Below are 24077 nucleotides of genomic sequence, written 5' to 3' on the forward strand. Positions count from 1 at the left end.
GTGAGTTCTGTATCAGTTTATTTTAATGATCAGCTACTGTACAAATAGACAGACACAGGAATATGATCCTAGAACATGGGATTATGTCAAACAAAATAATATAAGCATCCATTGCATTTTGAACCTGAACCTTCAATTTCAAAACAAATGGCAGCACAGCAAAATATAATTAGCTATTAGTTGAATGATAGTGTAGATTAATATATCCTGTTTATTTGAGTGAGGTCCTGCTTCTAAACCAGTTCATATTCCAGAGGACTGAAAGACAAGACAGTCAAAATGATCTTTGCTCTTTCCTCTGTGAGATTAAGTAGGGGCTCAAAAATTTGATCGCTTTGATTTGATTGCTCTGCTCTACTCATTAAGAGGTGGACAGTAGTACTTCACATTGGATGGATTTCCAGTGCAGTCTGCCTTCTCCCACACTCATAAGCTGAAGACAGAAAATAGAGTCAGAAACTATCCCTGAGCGATTCATTTCCATGCTAATGCTGTTGACTTCCAAAAGAGTACTTCAAATGTTTACAAGGCCTTTCCAGTGCAGAGATAGAGTTACGTAGAAAATTAACTGCTTCTTTCAAACCAGTTGAGCATGACACTTGATATCTTCACTTGCCGCTGTTTTATAATCATAACAGTGCTAAGGTTAAATTAATGCAGGAACAAATATTGAAATATTCATACAAACACTGCTTAAAATATATCTGGTGTCAACATTTGTTTTAACGGTATTTATAAATGAGCTGTTTCAAAATATATCATGCAAAGGAAACCAATGCAAAAATGCTTTAAATAAACAACACACATTTACTTCTTGGGGGTTAGAGGCGCTCAACTTCGTCTCATGCCTCACAACGCCCCAAGGCGTCCTTTTATTCGACGTAAATGGTGTGGGACAGTGACATATATATATATCTATATATATATATATATATATATATATATATATATATTATATATATATAGATAGATATTTTATTTTAACACACACACACACACACACACACACACACACACACACACACACATACACACACACACACACACACACACACACACACACACACACACACACACAGTGGTTTGCATTAGTATTCACCCCCTAACAACAATGTCACATTTTGTTGAATTACAAATAATGTGTGCACAGTTTTGTGGAGGTTAGATGTCAGCAAAACTTGCAAAGAAAATGTACAAAATGAAATTTATTGGTTGCATAAGTATTCATTACTTGTTAGAAACATATTTTGCAGCAATTATTGCTATGAGGCTTTTGGATAGATCTCTACTATCTTTGCACAGTAGAATGGTAAAATTAATTTTTGCCCATTCTTCATGAGAAAATTGCTCCAGTTCTGATAAGTTTGTTGGGAATCATGGATGGACTGCAATCTACTAGTCTCGCCATAAATTTTCAATTGGATTCAAGTCAGGACTTTGGCTGGACCACTCAAGAACATTAACTTTCTTCTTGTTCAACCACTCCAGTGTGGCTTTGACTTTGTGCTTTGGGTCATTATCTCGCTGAAATGTAAATTTCTTCCCCAGTTTCAGTCTTGGCTAACTCAAACAGGTTTTCCTCAAGGATTTGCCTGTACTTTGCACCATCCATTCTCCCCTCTATCGTGACAAGCTTCCCAGTCCCTGCTGAAGAGAAGCATCCCCATAACATGATGCTGTCACCACCATGCTTGACAGTTGGGATGGTGTTTATTGGGTGATGTGCAGTGTTGGGTTGCGCCAATGCTTGAAATTTAGACCGAAATTTTCAATTTTTGTCTCGTTTGACCACAAAACCATTTTCCACATGTGTGCAGTATCATCTACATGCTTTTTTTGTAAACTCCATACGTGCTTTAAGATGAGACTTTTTGAGTAATGGCTTCTTTCTTGCCACCCGTCCATACCTCCTGCTTGGGAGGACGACCTGATCTGGGTAGTGTCTGGGTGGTATGATGCATCTTCCACTTCTTAATGATGGACTTCACTGTGTTGAGAGGGATAATCAGCACCTTGGAAATTGTCTTGTACCCTTCTCCTGCTCTGTGCCTCTACCATTTTATCCCTGACTTGTTTCGAAAGCACCTTGGACTTCATGGTTGCTTTGTTGGATCACTATGTGAGTTGCAGTTTGAAAGTCTTTATATACCCAAGGGAAATTATCTACAAGTTAAACCACTTCGAATACACACAGGCTGAAACCATTTCACTAATTTTGTAACCTTTCAAACACATTATTTAAACCTGAGCTGATTAGGGTTGCAGTAGCAAAGGTGCTAAATACTTATGCAACTGAGATTAATCTGTTCTCTGTAAATCTTCCTTGTTTATATTCTACATGCATTTTTTAACTTTATCAATGTGGAGTCATTTGTGTAGATTCTACATGTAATGTCAAGTCTAATTTGAAAGCATCGTGGAGTACGCTCAGGTGCCAACAAAATGTGAAAACTTTGCAGGGGTGAATACTTCTGCAAACCATTGTATATACACACACACATATTGTACAAGTATGATAACTTAAAAGTCGGATTACTAAAAATTCTGGTATGGTTACAACAACAATAGAGGTTGCACACCATGAAACTTGAACCTTTTCATTTTTATTGTGCCATGGGTGCATGGATGAAGTGTATTTCTGTTTCTATCTCAGATGATGATTCTTCAATTTGTCCCTGGAATGTGGCCAGTATTTTGACCCATGGAACATATACTAGAAAAGTATAGTACGAAGATGGCATGATGACATCACAAACAAAAAAAAACCCAGAATGTATTGTAAACACAGCCTATCATATTTAATTCATTGTAAACACAGCATATCATATGTAATTCGTGAGTTACAATACAAAGGCAAGGCAGGCAGCCATGATGCTTACATGATGTTACATGCTTCCGTCAGTTGCATCAGACAGTACAACAACAGTTGTCTTCATGTTGGCCTCTTTTTATTGTGTCTGCAGTCCAAGTTCAAGTTTATTAGTTCAGAGTCAGCTACTGAGAAGCCCAGACAGTCACAGACTTATTATTGATTGTGGAGGATGTATAGGCCTGTCTAGTCAATTACATTTAATGTCCCTTTGAGGCTCAATTCAGATACACAAAGAGCAGGACATGGCTGGGAGACAAGAAATCCGGTTATTATCAGTTAAATTATATATATATATATATATATATATATATATATATATATATATATATATATATATATATATATATATATATAAAACTTCAGTGTACTGAAGGGAGCGACTTTATTGATACTTTTCTATTGAAGTTAGCAGCACCACACAGAAGACAAAGAGGTTCATGTCGAGGAAATGGCACGCGCAAAATTGGATTGCTGGGTTTAAATGTACAAGGGTTAGGGCCTGTTATTGCAATTTCCCATTTGATTTGATGCTACATTCATCTATACGATCAAACAGGATCATCTGATAAACTAGGCAAGATAATACCGGTAATGGGTCTTTCCCTTTTTTAACAAAGAAAAATATACTTTTATATTTTCTGTATATTTTTTTTTTTACCCCCTCTCAATAAAACGGATTACTCAAATTGCCAGCAATCAACATTTTTCTGACCAGTAATTTGTTAGCTTTTTCTCTGGAGTTATTGTTGCATTTTGTCATTTTTTGGATTACATTTAGGAATAGATTCTCAAATCTATTTCCTCCAAATCATCATTAGAGGAGTTTTTTAGAATCACCTTATAAAGGGGTGTTACCAAACCAGAAATAAATACATCAGACATGTAATGCTGGGACTTAAGTAGTCTTCAGTTTTTTCAATTTTTTTTCATTGCAGAAGAAAATGGGAGATATAGAGGAAATAGCTTCAAGAATCTAGCCATTAGAAACTGAACAGCATGTGCTATACTGTATATATGTTGCTATTAAAGTCAGAAATCCATCCTAAAAGTGTTTATTGCTTGAATATTCCAGCAAATTTTGCTGTCTAATTCTAGAATCAACTGGATAATGTATGCTACCCATGAGCAAACCTTGATAGTGTCCCAATATTTGTTATTATAGTTTTATTTTTTCATTTTGCGTTATCTCAGTGACATTATATGCTCTCTATCCTTTGCTTCATGTTTCACGAGGGACATTTATCTGTCAGACATTAATAGACAATCTTCACTCTCAAAATAAACCAGGCTTACAGACAATACTTCCAGCTGATTGAAGTTTGGCTGACTTATTTCTTCATTGTTTGAAAAACATGGGCAGCGTCGTTCTCAAGAGATGTAACATAAATAGTAATATTTTAGCTGCTTTGAAATCTTGAAGGGCCTTCAACAAATAATTCACACAGGTTGACATCTGAAATGATTGTTTTCAGCCAATTATATCATCTGTTACCAGGAATGTCTCACCTGGCAGGTTGAGAAGTCCTGACTTCAGGCTACATGCTTGTGTGTTGTGGTTGTATGCCTCATTTTCTGGGCAGTCTGAAGTGAGTAACACCTTTTATCCTCTGTTTTCAGGAACCATCTCTTTAGGCTACATCTGGAGGACCTGTCACTGATCCAGGTGTGTGAAATATGTCTGTTTTTTCTCTCTTTTTCTGGAAATAGGTGAACACCACTCAATAAAGCACTAGAAGATGTTTGTAGAACCTGTTTGTGTTGGACAATTACAGTGGCATGTCAGGGGCAGAGGAGTTAAGAAAAAATATTCTCCCCAGCTTTCTCTTATCTTAATTACAAGAACTGGAAGATAGACTGATGAATGGCACAGGGGTTTTCAACCTTTTTTATTTAAACGGTACCCCTTCTGTCTGGTTTCAGCTAAAGTACCCTTTACAATTGTCATTCACTGAATGGTACCACAGTTGCAATAAAAGGCAGAATAATCTGGTTAGCACATTTCTTTTTTTAACCGTTTATTTAATATATAATTTTATATATAATACAAATTGCTGAGACAGAAAAAACAAATAGTAGGCTTCATTCTTAAAACTTAATTGCATGTCTTTGGATGCAAAGAATCAAAAGGCAGAATTTAGGAATCTTTGGAAACACTCGTATTTGCTTTCTATTGGTCAGTCATTATAAATAATACAAAATAGTCTGCACTGTAAATGTTTATCACGTTATTATTTACTTCCCACCTCAGCATAATTATGTGTGCTGTTAAAAATATTTACAGTACTTTGCACATTCTGACTTTTTCCTTCGTTTTTCTATTGCAAGTAGTTTAGAGAATATATAATACCGTTAAAAAAATTCAAGATCATTATTTTCTCTTTCTTTCATTTTTATTTATGCATTTCGGCATCGTCCTGTGTACCCCCTATGACCCTTAGAAGTACCCCCCAGGGGTACGCGTACCCCTGGTTGAAAACCCCTGGCCTACATAATCAAGCTTTGAACAATCAAATAACCATTGAAAGGCAATGTGAATTACAGATCGCTTGCTCCTGGTGTGCGGTTTGCACTATGCGAAACAGCTCTTTTTCATTTGTGCAATTTATATAAACGACTTACTTGTAGCGGGTAGCTGCAGTACACATGTTGGGAAACAACTAACCCACAGAGGGCTGTGCAATTATTTCTGGTTCCAGCTGCAAACCGATATTGTGAAGGAAATATGCCCTATACAGTCTCACTTCATTATAACGAAACCCTCTAGGACCTGGAGAAATGTTTGTTATATCAAGTTGTTCACTATAATAGGGTTTGGCAATTTGCTATATCAGAATGATGAAGAAATGCCCAAATTGAATCGAACATCTTTGTATACTATACAGCAGTTCTTTCAAGACAATTTCACATTGATCCACATTTAAACTGTATATGTAAAACAAAACAGTAAAGAAATGAAAAAATAAAAAGTACACTTACATGCTGAATACCGTAATTACGTGCCCTTTCTCTTGAAAAACATATTCAGCGTACATTGCTTCATATATTTTGTACTTTTCTCAATGCATGCTGTTTCAATCCATTTACCTCCTCTTGCCTATTGCCATGGTTGCAATTTGTGTGAAGATGGAAACGGTTGCATACATCACACATGATTCACACTACAATAGGTTATCTATGAATCAGCTTTACCTTCGAATTAGCCTACCAAGATGTTTGTTTTCACTGAGAGAATAACACATTCACACTGGAGAAAGTTCAGTGTCAGTCACTACTGAGATCGTTTATGGTAGATTTTGTGAAAGTGGTTGTTCTAATAGGGATAATTTCCATTAAAAAATGATTCTTGCTGCTTGGATCATTAAAAAGGGGGGTTTGTTCTAAGAAGGGTTTGTTACACACACAGCGCCATGAAAAAGTATTTGCCCCCTGTCTGATTTGCTGCATTTTTGCACATTTTTCACATCTTCAGATCTTTTTGTGGGTTGTAGTAGTATGTAGAGATAGTCTGAGATAAGAAATGACACCAAAGTTTGGTGTTTCTTTCATTTTTTTGTGTGCAAGGTAATCAAACATGTAATCCTGAGGTGTGAAAAAGTTATTGCCCGCTTAATTAACTCAACCCAATTAAAGGGATAATTAGGGTCAGTAGTTTGAATACTTTGGTTAACAATCAGGCCTGATTTGGGCCAGCCCTGCCCAATATAAATCTGACTAACTTTGACCCTTAGAAGAGTGAAGTTGAGTGAAGTTGTCAGCACACAGGTTCTAGAGGCACATCATGCCACGATCAAAAGAAATTCCTGAAGACCTCCAAAAAAAAAGTTGTTGATGTCTATCTGTCTTGAAAGGGTTACAAAGCCATTTCTAAGGCTCTGGGACTCCACCAAACCACAGTCAGAGCCATATTGTCCATATGGAGAAAGTTTGGGACAGTAGTGAATCTTCCCAGGAGTAGCGGGCCTGCCAAAATCTCTCCAAGAGCAAGGCGTAAAATCATCCAGGAAGTCACAAAGAACCCTAGAAAAACATCCAGGGATCTGCAGGTCTCTCTCGCTTTGGCTAAGGTCAGTGTTCATCACTCCACCATCAGAAACACACTGAGCAAAAATGGGATTCGTGGCAGAGTAGCAAGGCGGAAACCACTGCTTACTAAGAAGAACATGAATGCTCGTCTCAAGTTTGCCAAAAAGCACCTGGATGATCCTCAAGAGTTCTGGAACAATGTTCTATGGACAGATGAGTCCAAAATTGAACGTTTTGCCCAACATGGGCCCCGTTATGTCTGGCGAAAACCGAACACTGCATTCCACAGTAAGAACCTCATGCCAACAGTCAAGCATGGTGGTGGTAGTGTCATGATTTGGGGATGCTTTGCTGCATCAGAACCTGGACGACATGGCATTATTGAAGGAACCATGAATTCTGCTCTTTATCAGAGAATTCTACAGGAGAATGTCAGGCCATCCGTCCATGAGCTGAAGCTGAAGCGCAGCTGGGTCATGCCGCAAGACAATGATCCAAAACACACAAGCAAGTCTACATCAGAATGATTGAAGAACAAGAAATTTAAAGTTTTGGAATGGCCTAGTCAAAATCCAGACCTAAACCCCATTGAGATGTTGTGGCAGGACCTGAAACGAACAGTTTATGATCGAAAATCCACAAATGTCACTGAGTTGAAGCAGTATTGCTTGAAGGAGTGGGCCAAAATTCCTCCATGGCGCTGTGAGAGACTGATCAATAACTACAGGAAGCATTTGGTTGCAGTTATTGCTGCTAAAGGTGGCTTAACCAGTTATTGAGTCTAAGAGGGCTATTAATTTTTCACATGGGGGCATTGGGTGTTGCATAACCTTCTTTAATAAATAAATGAAATAAGTATCAAAATTTTGTGTTATTTGTTCACTCAGGGTCCCTTTTATCTAATATTAGATTTTGGTTGAAGATCTGACAACATTCAGTGTTAAAAATATGCAAAAATGTAGAAAATCATACAGGGGGCAAATTCTTTTTCACTGCACTGTATAGTGATATAGCTAGGGGTAGAGTCGTTAATGGGAGGTATGTGAGGGCAAATTTGCTGACAAATTATGACCTCACATTACCGGAAGTAAGATGGTCAACCTGAGGGAAACTTCATTTCCCAGACCACCCCACGGCGGGAAGTGACGTCACAGAATTAAGGATGAATCATCATAAAAAGGTACAGCACACACCAGGTTGGTAAAGGCATAAGGAGACAGCTTTGTGCTTGGGGAGAGTGAGTGGAAAGAAACACATGTGCCTCTTAATACCTGTTTGCTTGTGATTACCGACCTTGGATTTTTTGACTGCCTGACTTGTTGCCTGAACCTGAACTTTGCTGAGAACCTGTAATGTGTACCAAACCTTGTCTGTATTTTGACCGGCCTTTGGATTGTGGAAAATAAATATATCAGGTGCTGCCTTGATTTATACTGTATTACTGTATTGTGTAGAACTTTGTTCGTACTTACCTCTAGACTTGCCACTATATATATATACACACACACACACACACACACACACACTTACAGTTGGACCAGCAGAATGGTGCCTTTGTCAACAGTTCCCTTTTTAAAGAAAGCCTTTTTGTAAAGCCTATATGCAGGCTTATCGAACACATGCTGTTAAAAGGGATTTGTTTCCGCTGTGCACAAAAGGGTGACGTGACTAGTGACAGACACTTAGCTGCCTGAGTCTTCAAGCAGCAGATTCACTGAAGAACTGAAGACCCCCATTCAGTGAGTGCCAGATATGGGACTTGAATCCATAAGCTTCTACACTGTTGTAAAGCTATAGTTGTGCCATGGATAATTTTAGATGGTAATTTGATGGTGCAGTAAAATCTTGATGACTCGAAGAGCACATGTGAATTGACCTGATGGAAAGCACTGAGATACGTTCGTCTTTAAAGCATGTGGCTGCAAGATTGTAGGACATTTTACAAACTCATTATACCTTGGATAATTTAATTACATGCTAAACACCTACGCACCACATGCAAACTAAGCCTAATAGTACTTTCTCCAAGCTACAAAACAGTCAAATTAGTTGTATTCATTTTACCCCCCAGTTAGTTCTAATGAAATACGTTTCTGGTATATTTTTGCAATGCTGCAGAAAATGGAAAATGGAGATAATTATTTAAAAATGGTAATACATAGGGAAAAATCTGAGCTGCTGTTCTATAAATTAACTGTTTGAATGTGTTATTTAGGACCTCATTGCAAAATGAGCCATTGTTGAAATTACAGGAGCAGAAAAATGATAGTGCTTTATAGTAGTTTAAAGGATTTAAAGCTGGCAGATGACCTCATGTTAAAAGGTAATACATTCCACCTTGAAAGCCTACAGGGTAAAAGTTAATTTACTGAAATTACACCTATAGTATTAGTTCAATGTTTTGTAAGGGCTTTTAATGTTGAAATGTGAGCATGACTTTAGTTAAAAAAAAAAAAAGAAAGTTAACCACTGGATACCCTAGAACAGGTATTACACATGTTTTTTTTTTGTTTTTTTTGTTTAGTTTTTTGCAAGAGTGACAAAATAATGAATTGTATCAAAAGCAAATACTAACACTATTTAAGTTATTCAACCTACTTGTTTCTCTGTTAATCTGGCATAGAAACCTCATAAAACTAAACAGGTTTCATAACAGCTAACGTCTCGCTTCATTCTTTTCAGACAGTTTCCTATTTAAATGTCCCTTTACTTTAATGCATATGACCAACATTAAAGCTTGTTTGGCTTAAAGTGATTATAGCTAACAATCTAATTGCAAAAATCTTACCTGTTGTGGACCTCCATTCAGTGTATATATATTTCTCAAAAATGTAGTCTTGAAACAAATGTGTTACTGTAAACAAGTATTTTTATATGATACTTGGTTAAAGAAATCAATGGTGATTTGATATCAATGCTTCAGATAGCGCTGCACTTGCTCAGTCTTTTCCCTCTGAAAGGTGAAATTGTTCCCACCCCTTCCCATATTGACTGACATGCTTCAGTCAATAACATGCTCAGTAATTTCATAGAAAAATTAAACTTTGGAAATGCTGCTCCAAGAAGCAAGACGGGTGTAGATACACAGACCGACAGCTACTTTTTTAGCACTACTGTCTTAAAAGGAGTTGCATTTACTCTTTGCAGTTTTAGAAATATTCATCAATTAGAGTGTTTTAACAAGCTAAAAAATACAAAAACCACATAAGCCTATTTAATATCAGATGCTTTTAGATGTTTAAACTCATGAAAACCACAAGCACTGACAATCGAGTATGAAATAAAAACACTGAAACAAGTGTCCATGCAGCTTATAAATACAAGTTTGAAATGAAGGGGATTTTAGGAGATACTGAATGATTCCTCTAAACTGACGCTTCCTCATTTGTCCATATCTGTCATTTGCCTTTCCCTCGCAGTGTTTCTTTCTGACTCGACTATTGACAAGTTGAAGTTAACCTTTCTTTTTTTAATGTAGTAAGAAGCCGCAAAGTTCTTTTATCCTCAGCCTGCAATGCATTTGTTCAAGGAGGTCTGTTGAATCAGGAATAGCAGGGGGTTCTGGAGAAAGTGCAGCCACTTCTCATTCTGAAAAGGGCTTGTGCCTGGGTGCTATCTGGATGACACGCAGAGGAACTTCTCCTTCACATGCACCTTTCCTCTTCTGAGACACGGATTTAGGGTTTTGAAAAGGAGTATTAAAGAAACAGAAACCAGTTCAAAATCTTTGGAACAGTCATCAGTCAATGAATGCAGTAACACCTGCCGCTGACCTTTCTGAGCAGTTAAATTGCCCCTGTTATTTTACAATGGATCTAGGTTATTGCTGTGAATGATTTAGAGATTGAATGTAATAGTGTTACATACATTTTTGTACAGAGAGGCTTACTGTTGCTCTTTCTTATCCCTGTTTCTTTTTTTTGCTTTTGAACTTCTAATGTTGCGCCATTTAATTATTGTTGTTCACATTTTTATAACTGACAATTCTTAAACTGTGAAACATCTTCAAGTTGTATCTGCATATTGAAACCAAGCACATTGTGAAGAGCAAGAGCATTTACAACATTTATAAAACAATGCTTCAAAGAAGACAATAGCTAATACAATGTATGCATTACATTTAGAAAAATATGTGATTTATTGAGATACACTTATTGTATACACCTCTATCTATCTATTTATCTGTTCAACCTTTATTTGTAAATTCCTATGTCTATGTTTTTGTATTATCCTTTATTTATTATTTTTATTTTGTGTATATTGTATATATGTGTTTGCTTTGCATTTTTATTGCCTGTGATTTGTATACTTTTATATTTTGTTTAATTTCTGTAAGTCGCTTTGGATAAAGGTGTCTGCTAAATAATAATAATTATCTATCTATCTATCTATCTATCTCTGCAGGTGTGTGGGGGTGTAAAATATATATTGCATATTGAATGCGTTGCTACAGTATTATGTTTGACTTGGGTATGGATACTACAGTACTTACTCCAGACAGTACTCAATAATTACTTGAGAAAAACACCAGTCACAGAACAAGAACAGAACTGTACATACTCATTTTCTCCAGGCAAGTTTTTTGCTGAGAAAGCTTGTCTATATTTGTATATTATTTGCTGATCTCTGGCAAGATGATTCATTGTTAGGCTGTATTTATTGTGACCAATGTTGATGTTGTTGTTGAAGTTAAAAGACAGCAAACTTTGACAAGCGGATCACCTAATGAAGTGTTTAACTTTGTAGTGCTGCAGTCAACAGCATAGCTTTATTGACTGATTGGCTTGTAACACTTTCAAATAAGATTATATTTTTTGTAGTACTATATACCTTTTTGTCTTTTTACTATAAGTTAAATAACAGGGATAGTTTGGATGCCCCATTGAGGATGGATATACTCTGGTTTCAGGGATATAGTGGCATCACCTGTACATCTATCTATCCATCCTTGTGTATGCCACACTTAAATTTTTCATTTATCAAATTGTGATAAAAACAACATGCTATTGAGAGGGGGTTATTTAAACCCCCATCCGCTCTCCTTATAAGCAGTTTCTTTATTAACAATTCATTTTAAACTTCAGTATTTTTTTCACTATTTTTTGGGGTGGAGAGGTTCTAGAAAACGATAGGTATTACTAAGAACTAGAGCAGAAAATGTGCTTGGCTTTTTCAGAGGGTGGAGTTGGATGATTTCTTTATCACAAGAGTCTCTGCTTTGAGGGCCATCAGTCTAAACTATCCAACAATGACATCCCACAGAGGGCATGTGGCTGAGATAATTTCTTGCTATACTGTATGTCACTTATTGTTTTATTTTCTTTTATGAGTATGTGCGTTATTTTGCTCTTCCACAAATTTCTCCCTGTATTCTGCAGATAAAACTTTAAATCTAGACCCCATTGTTGTTTGTTTTATCATCATCAATAATAATAATAATAATAATAATAATAATATATTGTACATATATTTGTAAGTTATAAGCTACGACAGGCCTTGCGGTTCCCATGATATATACCACGCCTGGGGTGGTGATAAGGCCTGAGGCATACTATATCATTGGAACTGCACATCCCAAAGTGGTTTATACCGCTTATGACACGGCTGCCTGTCATTTGGGGGAATTCAAATAAAAATAATTCAAACACATTTTAAATGAAGACAAAATCAGCAACTTATATTGTGTCTACATCCGCAGTGTAATATAGTCCCGCGTTTAATTTAATTTATTGTTCACTTATTAAAATTAAATTGCACGTCTCTGTTTATTGTGAATTTATGCATTGAAAGCGGCATCTTAAAACTAGAGGACAGAGCACAACCTAATGATGTGGATTGTCTGGGCAGAGAAATACTGAGAAAGGCAGGAGAGCAGCTGCGATGGACGCTGAAGCTGGATCTTGATGTTTGTGACCTCATTATATGTGAGGCAGACATATTTAAGTCTGTTTTCATCCTTTTGGTTCTCAAAAGATGTTTTTGTTAGTTGTCGTCCACCCTCGTGTCCACGTTGTGCCAGATTAAGATCGAACCAGACTTTACATACCAATTTGACCATGGTGTCAGGGGACAGTGACTCGGCTTCACTCAGACGCTTCAAATCCAGGCCAGTAATTCGGGGGGGTGGTGTCTGGCCTTGTCTACCTGCTTTTAAAAAAGTTTTCATGACTGATAGGAGTACATTATTGCTGGTTGTAAACTCGCTGTCAGCAGAGATGTTAACACTTCTACTGTTAAAATATCTATTTAGTCCAGCTCTCAGTGTTATAAAACTGGAGACTGGATACTGGTCGGCAGTTGAACTTCTTGCACTGGTATAAAATCCCCTTTAATATTGTTGAGATTTTTTTATTTCCTTAAAATGAATGTCTGTATTTTTTTTTTCTTTAAGTACATTAACAGCCAATGGTGCATTTTTTTTTGTTTTGTTTTCTTCTATTTCATTTAGCTGTTCCTCATCTACTGTTGGGTGTCTACTCTTTGACAGTTGCTGGTGCACTTTATGTATTTAATTATTTATTTATTTCAAGTGGGCTGCTGTCTTTACTCAGCAAGCTGGTGTTGTACCAGTTATCAGTTTTCATCCCCACATATATTAATGGAAATAGGTGAAATTTTTGTAAATTTTTGGCAATGATTTTGTAACTAATAACTAATAAGAATTCTGAGTGTAGTGGTGTGTAGTGATTTATTTAGTGTAAAGCGGCTCATTAATATGCGAGCCATGGTAACGCTATATATACACAGTCATGTGATTCTGTTTATTTTTCCATATATATATATATATATATATATTATATATATATATATATATATTTTAAACAATAACATTTGACACCAGGTTGGCTCTCTTCCTCTCTTTGGTGCTTACACTCTTGTGTAGCAGGCTCTGCTTATGGCTCGGGGTAACAGAGACAAAATGAAGTGGCAGCTATCCAGCCAAGCCTGTGGACTCAGCAGCTGTGTGCATAGCTCCAATCCTCCCCTGTACCCTAGCGTTGGGAGGGAGCCCTGTAATATCAAGCTGACGACAGGCTTAATTATGCTTCAGAAATAGAGCCCACTGCTCACTCAGAAAAGCACCCTAAATTCCAGCTCCGCACAGCTGTTTCCTCAGGCATGTTATACATTTGGCTGCAGTAATACATGCGCTACCAGTGGGTTTGTTTGGGAAGAGAGCTATTTCTTATCTCTGACAGCTTGCTAGGGGCTCCTGTTAACCACCACAGTTATCAGCTTGGCAAGATATTTATTTATCCATTTATATGTATTTTTTAAAATTTTCTATCCAAGTCACAAACAAGTGTGGTGAAACATATTTTACAGAGTTCCCTGGTGCTGGAAGCAACACCATGTTCTTGTATGCTAAATACATTTCTATATGTATTCAGTCTACAGACAATAGCATCAAAGATGAGCTTATTGTCAGCGTTGGTTGTTTGTTAACATGACAGATCTTTTTGTTCATTTGGTTTTGTGGGGCACCCCACAAAGATATCACATTCACTGTTTTTAAACATTTCTGTTTTGAAACATTTATATATTTAGATTCACAGTATGTGTATATTAGCCAATTCACCAGTAGCTGATTACATAATGGTTAACTAATATTAATTATACAACTAATCCATAATTACTATATATAGTATGAAATCATACAATATTCAATACAGCAATGATAAAAAGTAATGTAAGTTATAAAATTTGACAACTGTTTCAATGTGAAGTGTTTGTGTTTCATGCTTCATCTGGTCTAGTCTGAATTAAATCAAATTTTATGGCACTGCCATAGCTATACTTTATAATGGCTATGACGGTGCCATAGTTTTGAATTAATCCAGACCTAGGTTTCTTTTTGGTATTATTGAATAGTAATTATTCATTTATCATAAACATTTGTGGCACCAAAAAGTTGCTTTGTGCATTCGCCTGCATCCAGATACTGCTTCGTTCAAGCTGTTGTTAAATGAAGGTGGATACATCATTGTTTGCTGGAGGAGCACTGTCTGTCATTGTGAAACTTCTGTTGATTAATATTCATTGTTCAATGATTTGAATTTTCAATCTCTTTCTATTACCAAACTTTGGAAATAATGTAAGTATTCTGCTGACAGCTGATTACCTCAAGTTAATTGTTTCATTTTGCTTCAGTGTAATTGCAAAAAAAAAAAGTCTTTCTATGTCCACACTGTTTTGATGAATATTTGGAAATGTAATTGTATTAAATAGCTCTATTTGATTTGAACATGATGTCAAGTAGGCAATCACATGTTTAATGACATTGAGTAGGATAAATTTGTGTGTGCGTGTGTGTGTGTTTATATTAATATTCCCCTCACCACTACCACCAAATGGGATAATATGTGAGTTTTTGTGTTTTTACAGTAAAACCTTGCTTTGAGGCCATCTCTGTATAAGTACCACCTTCATAATGTTCTTTTTTTTTAACTACAGGGGACAGTTTTATTGTTTTTAATAAAAATAAACAATTTACAGTGTATTTCTGATGTTTTAAGAAATGTATAAAGCTGATTTACTGTATATCATTCAGAAGGAGCTTGTGAGAAAAAAAGTAAAGTTATATTTATCAAAAACATTATCTACAGCTCTGTGCTTTGTAATTTTATTTGTAATGTATTATATCATTTGGCCTGTATTCAGTAGGCTTTATAAACATGATAATACAGTACCTCTACCTGTCATGTGTGTTTTTCTTACATTTTGATTTTTTTTTTTTTTTGACTCAGTAAAGCTTAATGAATCTGGGACATCAGTTGAAAAGAGTGATGAGTTACACACACACAGTTTGTTAATCGTGCAATTTGTATTGGAACATATAGAGGCTAAATTCCTGCAGATACAAAATTCAATGGCTTTATCTTAAGATAGCTGTGTAAGCCCTTCATAGAATGAAATCAGTCCTCTCTCCTAGTGAGAGAATGGCTCATCAAATAAGCCGATGGACAACTGTGCTTTCCAGGGACCATTCAGCACATCAGTCATATCTACATATCTGTTTTTATGGCCATGTCTGGTATGCTGTATCTAATATGGCTTTTTATATTTCTCAGCTATTCCACAAATCCACCCACAAGCCACATTTCTTGTTTTCACCCACCTGCATTGACAATGACTGCATAGTTGTTTGAACAAAATGGCATTTGCTTTTCTCTTTAGGAATGGGTTTCATTAATTCTTTACTCATATCATGAGTGGGCAGTCTGGCATTTTTGAAAGTGGCAGAAAGAAAATATGTAAACAGTTTACATACAAAAAATATGTGTGCAAGCAAAAGATTACAGCCAATGTTTCCATATGCCTATATTGATGTACTCTGTTGACAAAGAGCCCCTGCGTTTAGTTGGGAGAGAATAAACATCTTTACTGCAGTTCACCTCCTGGTGATGCCTTTGTTTTTTTCGTCAAGGCTAGTCTTCGATGGCCTGTTTTGCTCACTGACACCTGGGCAGTTTGTATTTTTAAGGCACACCTTCCAGAGACCTCTGGCCTTGACATTGTTTGTGTGGTTTGGAGTTTTTGTCTCTGCCACAACCCTGCATAGATAAGTATCTATAAGCGAGCCAAAACCCATGGTTCCTGCATCTTTTATTGAAGACCATGCAATTTGTTTGGGTAAGACTTTTTTGGATGAGAAAACTCAAATAGTGAAATTTACTATAGATACTGCTGGTATCTTAAAATAAGAAAAACAACGTTCGAACAAATGGCTGATGTTGTTTTCCAATCAAGTTAAGTTCATCTGTATCATCTGTTCATTTTGCTTCAGTGCAGTTGTGAAAACCAATTCCGACCATTGGAATGTAGATGGCTGAGTTAGCAGTTAGCTAACAAGGTTGACTCAGCCTAAATTAACTTCTAAAATTAAATAGTATGGCTGCTTTGGGAGATACGCTGAAATCCATTTGAAGGCATGCATGTTTTTGCTTTTTAAGATTTACATTTTTATTTGATTTTGTCTCAAAAAAATGGTTCACATTGCACATTGGTATAAACACCTTTGTAAACCATTTCTTAAATGAATAGATCTCAGTTCCTGGAGTCTATTTGAATGATTTTTGTAGTGGTGGATCTACTGTATTTCTTTGTTTCTTTTCTTAGTTAATGGGACAATTAATTACGCCTGGGGAAGTATACCAGTAGGATTTATATAACTTTAAAAGATGGCAGGTTCTTCTCATGTTTTGATCTCTAAAGCAGACCTCTCTGCTTCTGTAACGCTTCTAACATTGATTATTTACTGCTGAGGACAGGGAAGCTTCGATAAATTTCCATCAAGGAATGTAAATATGGCCAAACAGTGACAATCATATTGTCAATAGGACTGCATCTTCCTTGAATATGCTCATCAATTTTACCCCCCCCCCCTGCCCTCCCCCCCCCCCCCCCCCCCCCCCCCCCCCCCCCCCCCCCCCCCCTTTGGTTTGCCAATTATACAGTATTCTTTTCATGATGAAAAAATGCAAAGAGTAACAGAATTTTGTGCAATATCCTCAATCAGAATGAATAAATTAACTGCATCAATATTAACTTTTTTCTGCTCATGGACAGCAAACATTTTATAAAAAATGCTGGCTGACTTTGATTGCAAAACTGTGAAGATGTATTGGAAGAATTTCAATTATGTATACATCTTTGTTTACCTGGGAAAATGTAGAAATCCTGATGCATAATTTCTTAGCCCATACATACCCATAAATGTACTGTACCACTAAGGGCTAAGCACTTCACTTCATTGTTGAAGTTGGAGATATTGGTCCATTTTAAGGCTTACCTGTTCCATTGGATTTGTAAATGTAGTCTTTACATCTATTTCTCAATGGATGTTAATCCTATCTTAACAGGCAATCTGTAGCAAATATAAATACCAATGCCCTTGAACTACTTTAACTGTACGAAACCTGCTGTGATTTTTCAGAAAATGCTGAAAGGGTGATGAGTTTGAAAAAAATCATTTGAAAATGAAACTATCATTTCAGATGTTACAACTTACTATATAGGAGATGATTACTGTACTCAATAATAATAATAATAATAATAAAATAATAATAATAATAATAATAATGCACTTACTGTACATTTGTAAAACACTGCAAGAAATCACTTCTCTGAATTATAAAATGTGACCTTTGACATTTTACAAATAATATAAGAAGAAACTTGTTGGTGAGCCTTGTTGATTTGCTTGATTTCTTTAAATGCTGTACTTTTCACGTTACCTAGTGATCACTTTACAATTCTGTTGAAGTGACAATTCAAAAAATAAAGTGTTATGTTGTATTTTTGTTGTCAATCATAAAAAAGCATCTAAAGTCAACATTGATTTGTTTATTCACTCTCAACAGACGACAGCAATTGCCTGCTTTTGACCCTCTAGAATCTTACAACCAATCAGTAATATTCTTTCATTAGCTGCCTCGAATCTTTAGGCAGAATGAACAGAGTAGAAATTGCATGCAACATTTAAAAATGCCAAGCTCCCCATAAAAAAGAAACCGTGTCCTAAGTTAACTTTTTAATGTGAACTTGTTTTTTGTTCATTTTTTGAAAATTTTATTAAAAAAAAGATTTTATAAAAAAAACCCAAAAAACTGATTGTATGTTTTGATGAATAAAAAGAAGTTGAATATGGATGAAACCATTGTAGACTGTAAAGAAACAGTATAGAACACAGTTTCATGAATAAGTTATTTAATCCATCCAAACAGGGTTTTTTATATGGTAACTCAATAGTTATATAGAGGATATAGAATAGTCTTCTGTTTGATATTACTGTTACCACCACACGCTATGAAAGGCTTATACTAACAAGTACCTCGCTTTCTGTAGCTTGATTATTGTTTCTTTCTCTTTCAGGAGGAGGAATGGGAGTGTGACGAGTTTACTAAGAGAGCGTGTTTCAGTAAAGGCAAATCAGAGGTAGGTGTGAATACATCCACCAGAGACATGTACTCACAGGTTCATATCCTGAATGTGTCAGCTTCAGAAAATACACAAAAACAAAGTCTTCTGTGCATTTCAAGTGTTGGAAAACCTTACTAAATTGAGCATTGACTCCATTTAGATTGAACTGCCTTCTGAAATCACTAATTTCACATCCTGGCTTAACCTCATCAGTTCCTGTGCCCATGAAAAATGGTAATAGGACTTCCATTATAAATATTATACAGGAGATATAAGTGCAGTCGTCAGAGATATTCGACCCTACTGCCAAAAAACCTTGTACAGTACAATATGCTTTTCTAGTTAAATGGATTAAAAGACTGAGGAGGTTGAATGAGATTTTAGTATTGTGCTGTGTTATGGGAATGCCCATTCATCACACTAAACAGCTGCCTGCTAGTTTAGTGTTAAAATATTCTTGTGTTAGATGTTTTTAACCCAGGATACCCAGGTTGAATTAAGTTAAGGGTAAACAGCTCTATAGCAGAGGACGAGGACTGGGGGAAGTAGGTAATTGTGGGAATTGAGTCTCGGTATTTTGTTGTATCTATTGTACAATGGACAACTGCTGCAAGAAAGAAAGACAAGACAGCAGCAACAATTTGGAGTGGTGTTTACCTCACCCAGTGATATAAGTTTTGTTTCTGCAAAAGCATGGCAATCAATAGGAGAATCAGCTGGTTAATGACAGGGGAAAAAACAACCAAGAAAGTGTAACAATTTAAAGTGTTTTACAAAACTGGACATTTGAGATCTATATAGCAAACGGAAGTGAACAACAGGTAAAATTAATGGAAATATTCTATAAGCTACAAACATTTAAAACTAATCCTCCCAAGGCCCCTTTGTTATTTAGAGGAACAAGCTGAACTACTATTTCCAGTCAGGATTTAGTGGATCCTGTACAGTGGTGGTTATAAATATTGCCTCACCTTACATCTTTTTAGCCACCCTTAACATGTTTTATCATAAATATATGTGTGTTGGACTGTCAAAATATTTACTGTCTATAAAGTACTGAATAAAAAATGGTGAGAATTAAAAAAAAAAAAAAGATCTCTATACAATTCAATGGATTTGCTTTAGGATGCACTGGATACAGTATTACAATCAAACTAAATAATTATTTAATCTGTTTTAAAAATGCCACTTCTTGATTTAGGGTTTATCAGTGGGTCCTCCCGTTCCCTTAATCACTTCTTGGAACTTTTTTCAGTGGCAATATGGGCTAAAGTTTGTTTATTTACAGTGCATTGCGCCATATTGAAATATGTATCCTGGAGCTTTTTTTCTTAATGTATAGACAGTTCTGTAATTGTATTTATTGTTTCTTAGCTGAACCACTGCAGGAGTGTAACACTATGTTTCTTGTATCTTTGCAGGAAGAATGCCAGAACTACATCCGTGTTCTTCTTGTAAACGGAGACAGACTCTTTACCTGTGGAACCAATGCATTTACACCCATTTGCACCAATCGCACGGTACTGAAAATCGATTTTCTTTACACTCGTCCCCTGAGGAACAAGGCATAGAGCCCATTAGCAGTGCAGTGTGTCTAGCCTTTTTTCACCTACTGAAAAAAAAAGCTTATTTTAAGATCTTTAAGTTGAGTGGAGGGCAAATAACTATAAATGGAATAATTTGTTAAATAACATAGTTACAGACCTGATTAATTGTTGAATGCGAGGATTACTACTGAATACTGAGTCATCTGCGTAGGAACCAGTGATCTTTTTTTTAAATTTATTTTGGATGGGGTTCAATAACGTTTCGAATTTAGATTGCACTTTTAGGTCACTCCATATTGCTTGGTTTCTAGCAGCATATATTTTATCTTCTTGTACCACTGCAACCGGATATAACAAGCAAATCATTACTAAGTCTTTAAAAGTGTCTGCTGTAATTGCATCACTCTGCACTGGTACAATGTACAATGAGACCAGGATGAACATTTCATTTCTTCTAACTGACAATCACACATACAAAGGCCTACAACCTATGAAACTGTGTGTTTTATACTGTTAGATATCAAAATACATGTAGACAGATCACAGGCCAATTTGTAAACTTTTCTTTCCAGCTTAAGCTATGCACTAGTATCTGTGCTCCATCAGACTCCTGAACAACCACCAAAGCCCAGCCTGATTAAAGTGTAGAGGAGCAAAAGTCTGTCTTCATCACTATAGAAAAGTTCATTGCGATTTGTGGAAAGCTGTCTTGCATGGATTGATTTGGTCAAATTAGATTAATAGAATGCAAGTGTGTAACTCATGTGCAATGACCCTAAAAATTACAAAAACTGAACAAAACTGAACCCTTTCTTCACAGCCTGCCTTCAGTGAATGTGGAAGTATTATTAATATAAATCATTTATACTGATTATACTGAAGCAGGGGTGATCAGTTGGCATCAAGAGCAAGACAGAATACAAACAGCCTTAATAAAGGATAAGGAAATAATGAGGACGTCTCTCCCTTGATACAAAGGGTAATAAAATAGGCCTTTAAAAAAACAAAAATGGCCTTCCACACAGTTAGTGTGTGTGATTAGAGTGCAAGTATAACTGCTTGGGATGCTATGATAGGGCTGCAGGGGTGGTGTCAGACCAGAAACAGAAACCACAACACTACTGGCGGGTGAAAACCGAGAATGTACGGCGCTCAGTGCTTTTATTAAATAACAGACATAAGATTTAAACAAAACAAAGCTCAAACAAAAAGGTGCGTTGGCCAAACAAACAAACAAATAATAAACAGTAACAAGTAATGAAACAGTAACAAGTACCTATCTCCAATAGCAATTGTGTCTCCTGTCTCCTGTCTCCTGTCCCCTGTCTCCTGTCCCCTGTCCCCTGTCCCCTGTCCCCTGTCCCCTGTCTCCTGTCCCCTGTCCCCTGTCCCCTGTCTCCTGTCTCCTGTCTCCTGTCTCCACTCTTGTTTTCCACTCCGAACATTTCACGAACAAGAAAAGCTGCAGGCTTTTATATTCTGGCTGAGGGGTTAACGAGCTAGTAATTATCTCATTACCCCTCAGCTATAGTCTGCACGAGTTTAATAAGGATGTGTGGCTGTCTGCTAGTTAAATAATCAGTAGCTGATCAGACACGCATCCTCACAAAGTTTTACAAATAATAACAAACAATAACAGATAATGGCGGCGACTTTGTCTGCTCTGCAAATAATAACAATAAACAAAAATACGGCTTTTCAGTGGTCATATTTGCATAAATAATAATAATAATAATAATAATAATAATAATAATAATAATAAGAAGAAGAAGAAGAAGAAGAAGAAGATAAGATAAGAATATATTATATATATATATATATATATATATATATATATATGTACATACACACACACACATACATATACATACTTACATACATACATACATACATGGGGGTGGGACATCACAGATGTTAAAGAGAAGCTTGTTTTTGATTATATTTTTTTTTGAAAGGCAGCATATTGACAGCACCAAGGAGTCCCAACTACAATCTAAACTGCAGGTTCAGTGCAGTACATCACATTACACTTCCTTTGCGCACAAGGGGGTTAAGAGCAAGATTTCAGTATCCATTCCCGTAGCCAAAACAGTTACAACAGTTGATTCATTTTTTTAAGTCACCTATAATGTTTCAGCAAGACTACTAGATTTGACAAAATGAAGGAGGTCAGGTTTGCCATGGCAAACAAAAGACTACCATCTGGCTGTCTTTGGTTGCAGTGCTAGGCTTGATTTGGAGTTGAGGGATTAGTATCTTGTGCTGGAAACAAAATTACTCAGAAAAAGCACAATACAGCTGGGTAGAGCCAGCTGACATAACCTTTCAAACACTATAGAGCTGCCTTTTCCCTTGGACTTTATTATCTTATACCAGGCAAATGCTATTCCTTCATTCTAAATTAAGGTTACCCTCATGAAAGAGGATGCAGTATTGGTTTGACACTACAGTCAGACCTTGCTAAAGGCCATCTTAATACAAAGGCTATTTGAGACTGCAAATATTTTATAATACTGTAAAAAATACATATTGTGTTTTTTTTTTTTTTATAACAGTAATTTACAAATGGTGCTTAATGGTGCAAGTAAAACATTTTCTTTCTACATTTCATTACTTTCAGTACCATTTTCACTCAAAAAACAATTGTTGTTGAAGCTATCATTGTGAGGTGTATTTTACGCCTGGCAAAAATAGGAATATTGGTACAGCAGCAGGCCGCAATCGCTGACTAATTCATTACTTGGTTATTTGATTAATTAGCTAGATGCTGATGCTCCCATGTGCAATGAAACATTCATTTAGTTGGAAGAAGTCATTTTTTTTCTTTTTCATATATTTTCCCTTTCCTGCATGTATCATTAGCTTATTATGAGAAACTGTAGAACAGAAAATGTGATTTATCAGTGAAAAGATAAATAATTTAAAGTGAAATATATTAAACAACTTTTCAAAGTTTCATGTGATATATAAAAATGATGTACTGTATGTGGGGTTTCTGAGGCGCTGATGTTCCGTGAAGACAGTTCAGCTCTGTTTTAGACCAGAAATTAGTTCTGTTTCAAGCAGAAGACGTGGGGCTATCAACAATGCAGGAGAGTCTACATATGTATAATTTATGTGTATATAAGGAAAATACTTTTGAATAAACAGGCTTACACTGTACACATCCTACTATATGCATATTTGTATGCATGTATATTTGTCATGCATATCTTTGACAGTGTTGAAACGTTTTGGACAAATTCTAGATGTTTATTACTTGGAAAACATTTAAACTCTAAAATATAAACATCCCTGGCCTACTCCCTGTACAAACAGTCAGGTGATGGTAATGGTATTGTAATGCACACTAAGCACACAAGTGACCAAGCCCACTGAGTCACGATAAGCATAGCGGTAACCTTACCCCTACCTATGTTTAATATGCTATGATCTCTTCATGAAATAGTATAGTCATCATTTTGTGAGGTTCTTTGCCAGATTGACGTTAGGTAGAATAATACTTTACTGAGTAAGGAGTCCAGCTCATTCACTGAAGAGACTTTGATTTATTTCATCACACATTCTGTTACCCCCTCCTCACATTCTGTCACATAAGCTACAGATAGTTAAATACAGTGCTGGCTAGTACAGTATATTTACAGAGATTTACTTCTGTTTTTGCCCGTCAGTCTTTCAAAAATGTGCGAGCGCTTGTACAATCGTGAAAAAAT

At 36.1% G+C, this 24077-nt stretch overlaps 1 protein-coding gene across 1 annotated transcript in view; it reads left to right on the top strand.

Annotated features, from left to right (window-relative positions):
• Positions 1-24077, top strand: part of LOC121312732 (semaphorin-5A-like) — a 130609-nt gene that overhangs the window by 46508 nt on the left and 60024 nt on the right. The window contains exons 4-6 of the mRNA XM_041244455.1: positions 4490-4535; positions 18770-18832; positions 20239-20337. Of these exons, the coding sequence (XP_041100389.1) occupies positions 4490-4535; positions 18770-18832; positions 20239-20337 (208 nt within the window). The remainder of the gene's footprint in view (positions 1-4489; positions 4536-18769; positions 18833-20238; positions 20338-24077) is intronic.

The sequence above is a fragment of the Polyodon spathula genome, chromosome 3 (genome assembly GCF_017654505.1).
Source record: "Polyodon spathula isolate WHYD16114869_AA chromosome 3, ASM1765450v1, whole genome shotgun sequence".
NCBI classification, from domain to species: Eukaryota; Metazoa; Chordata; class Actinopteri; order Acipenseriformes; family Polyodontidae; genus Polyodon; species Polyodon spathula.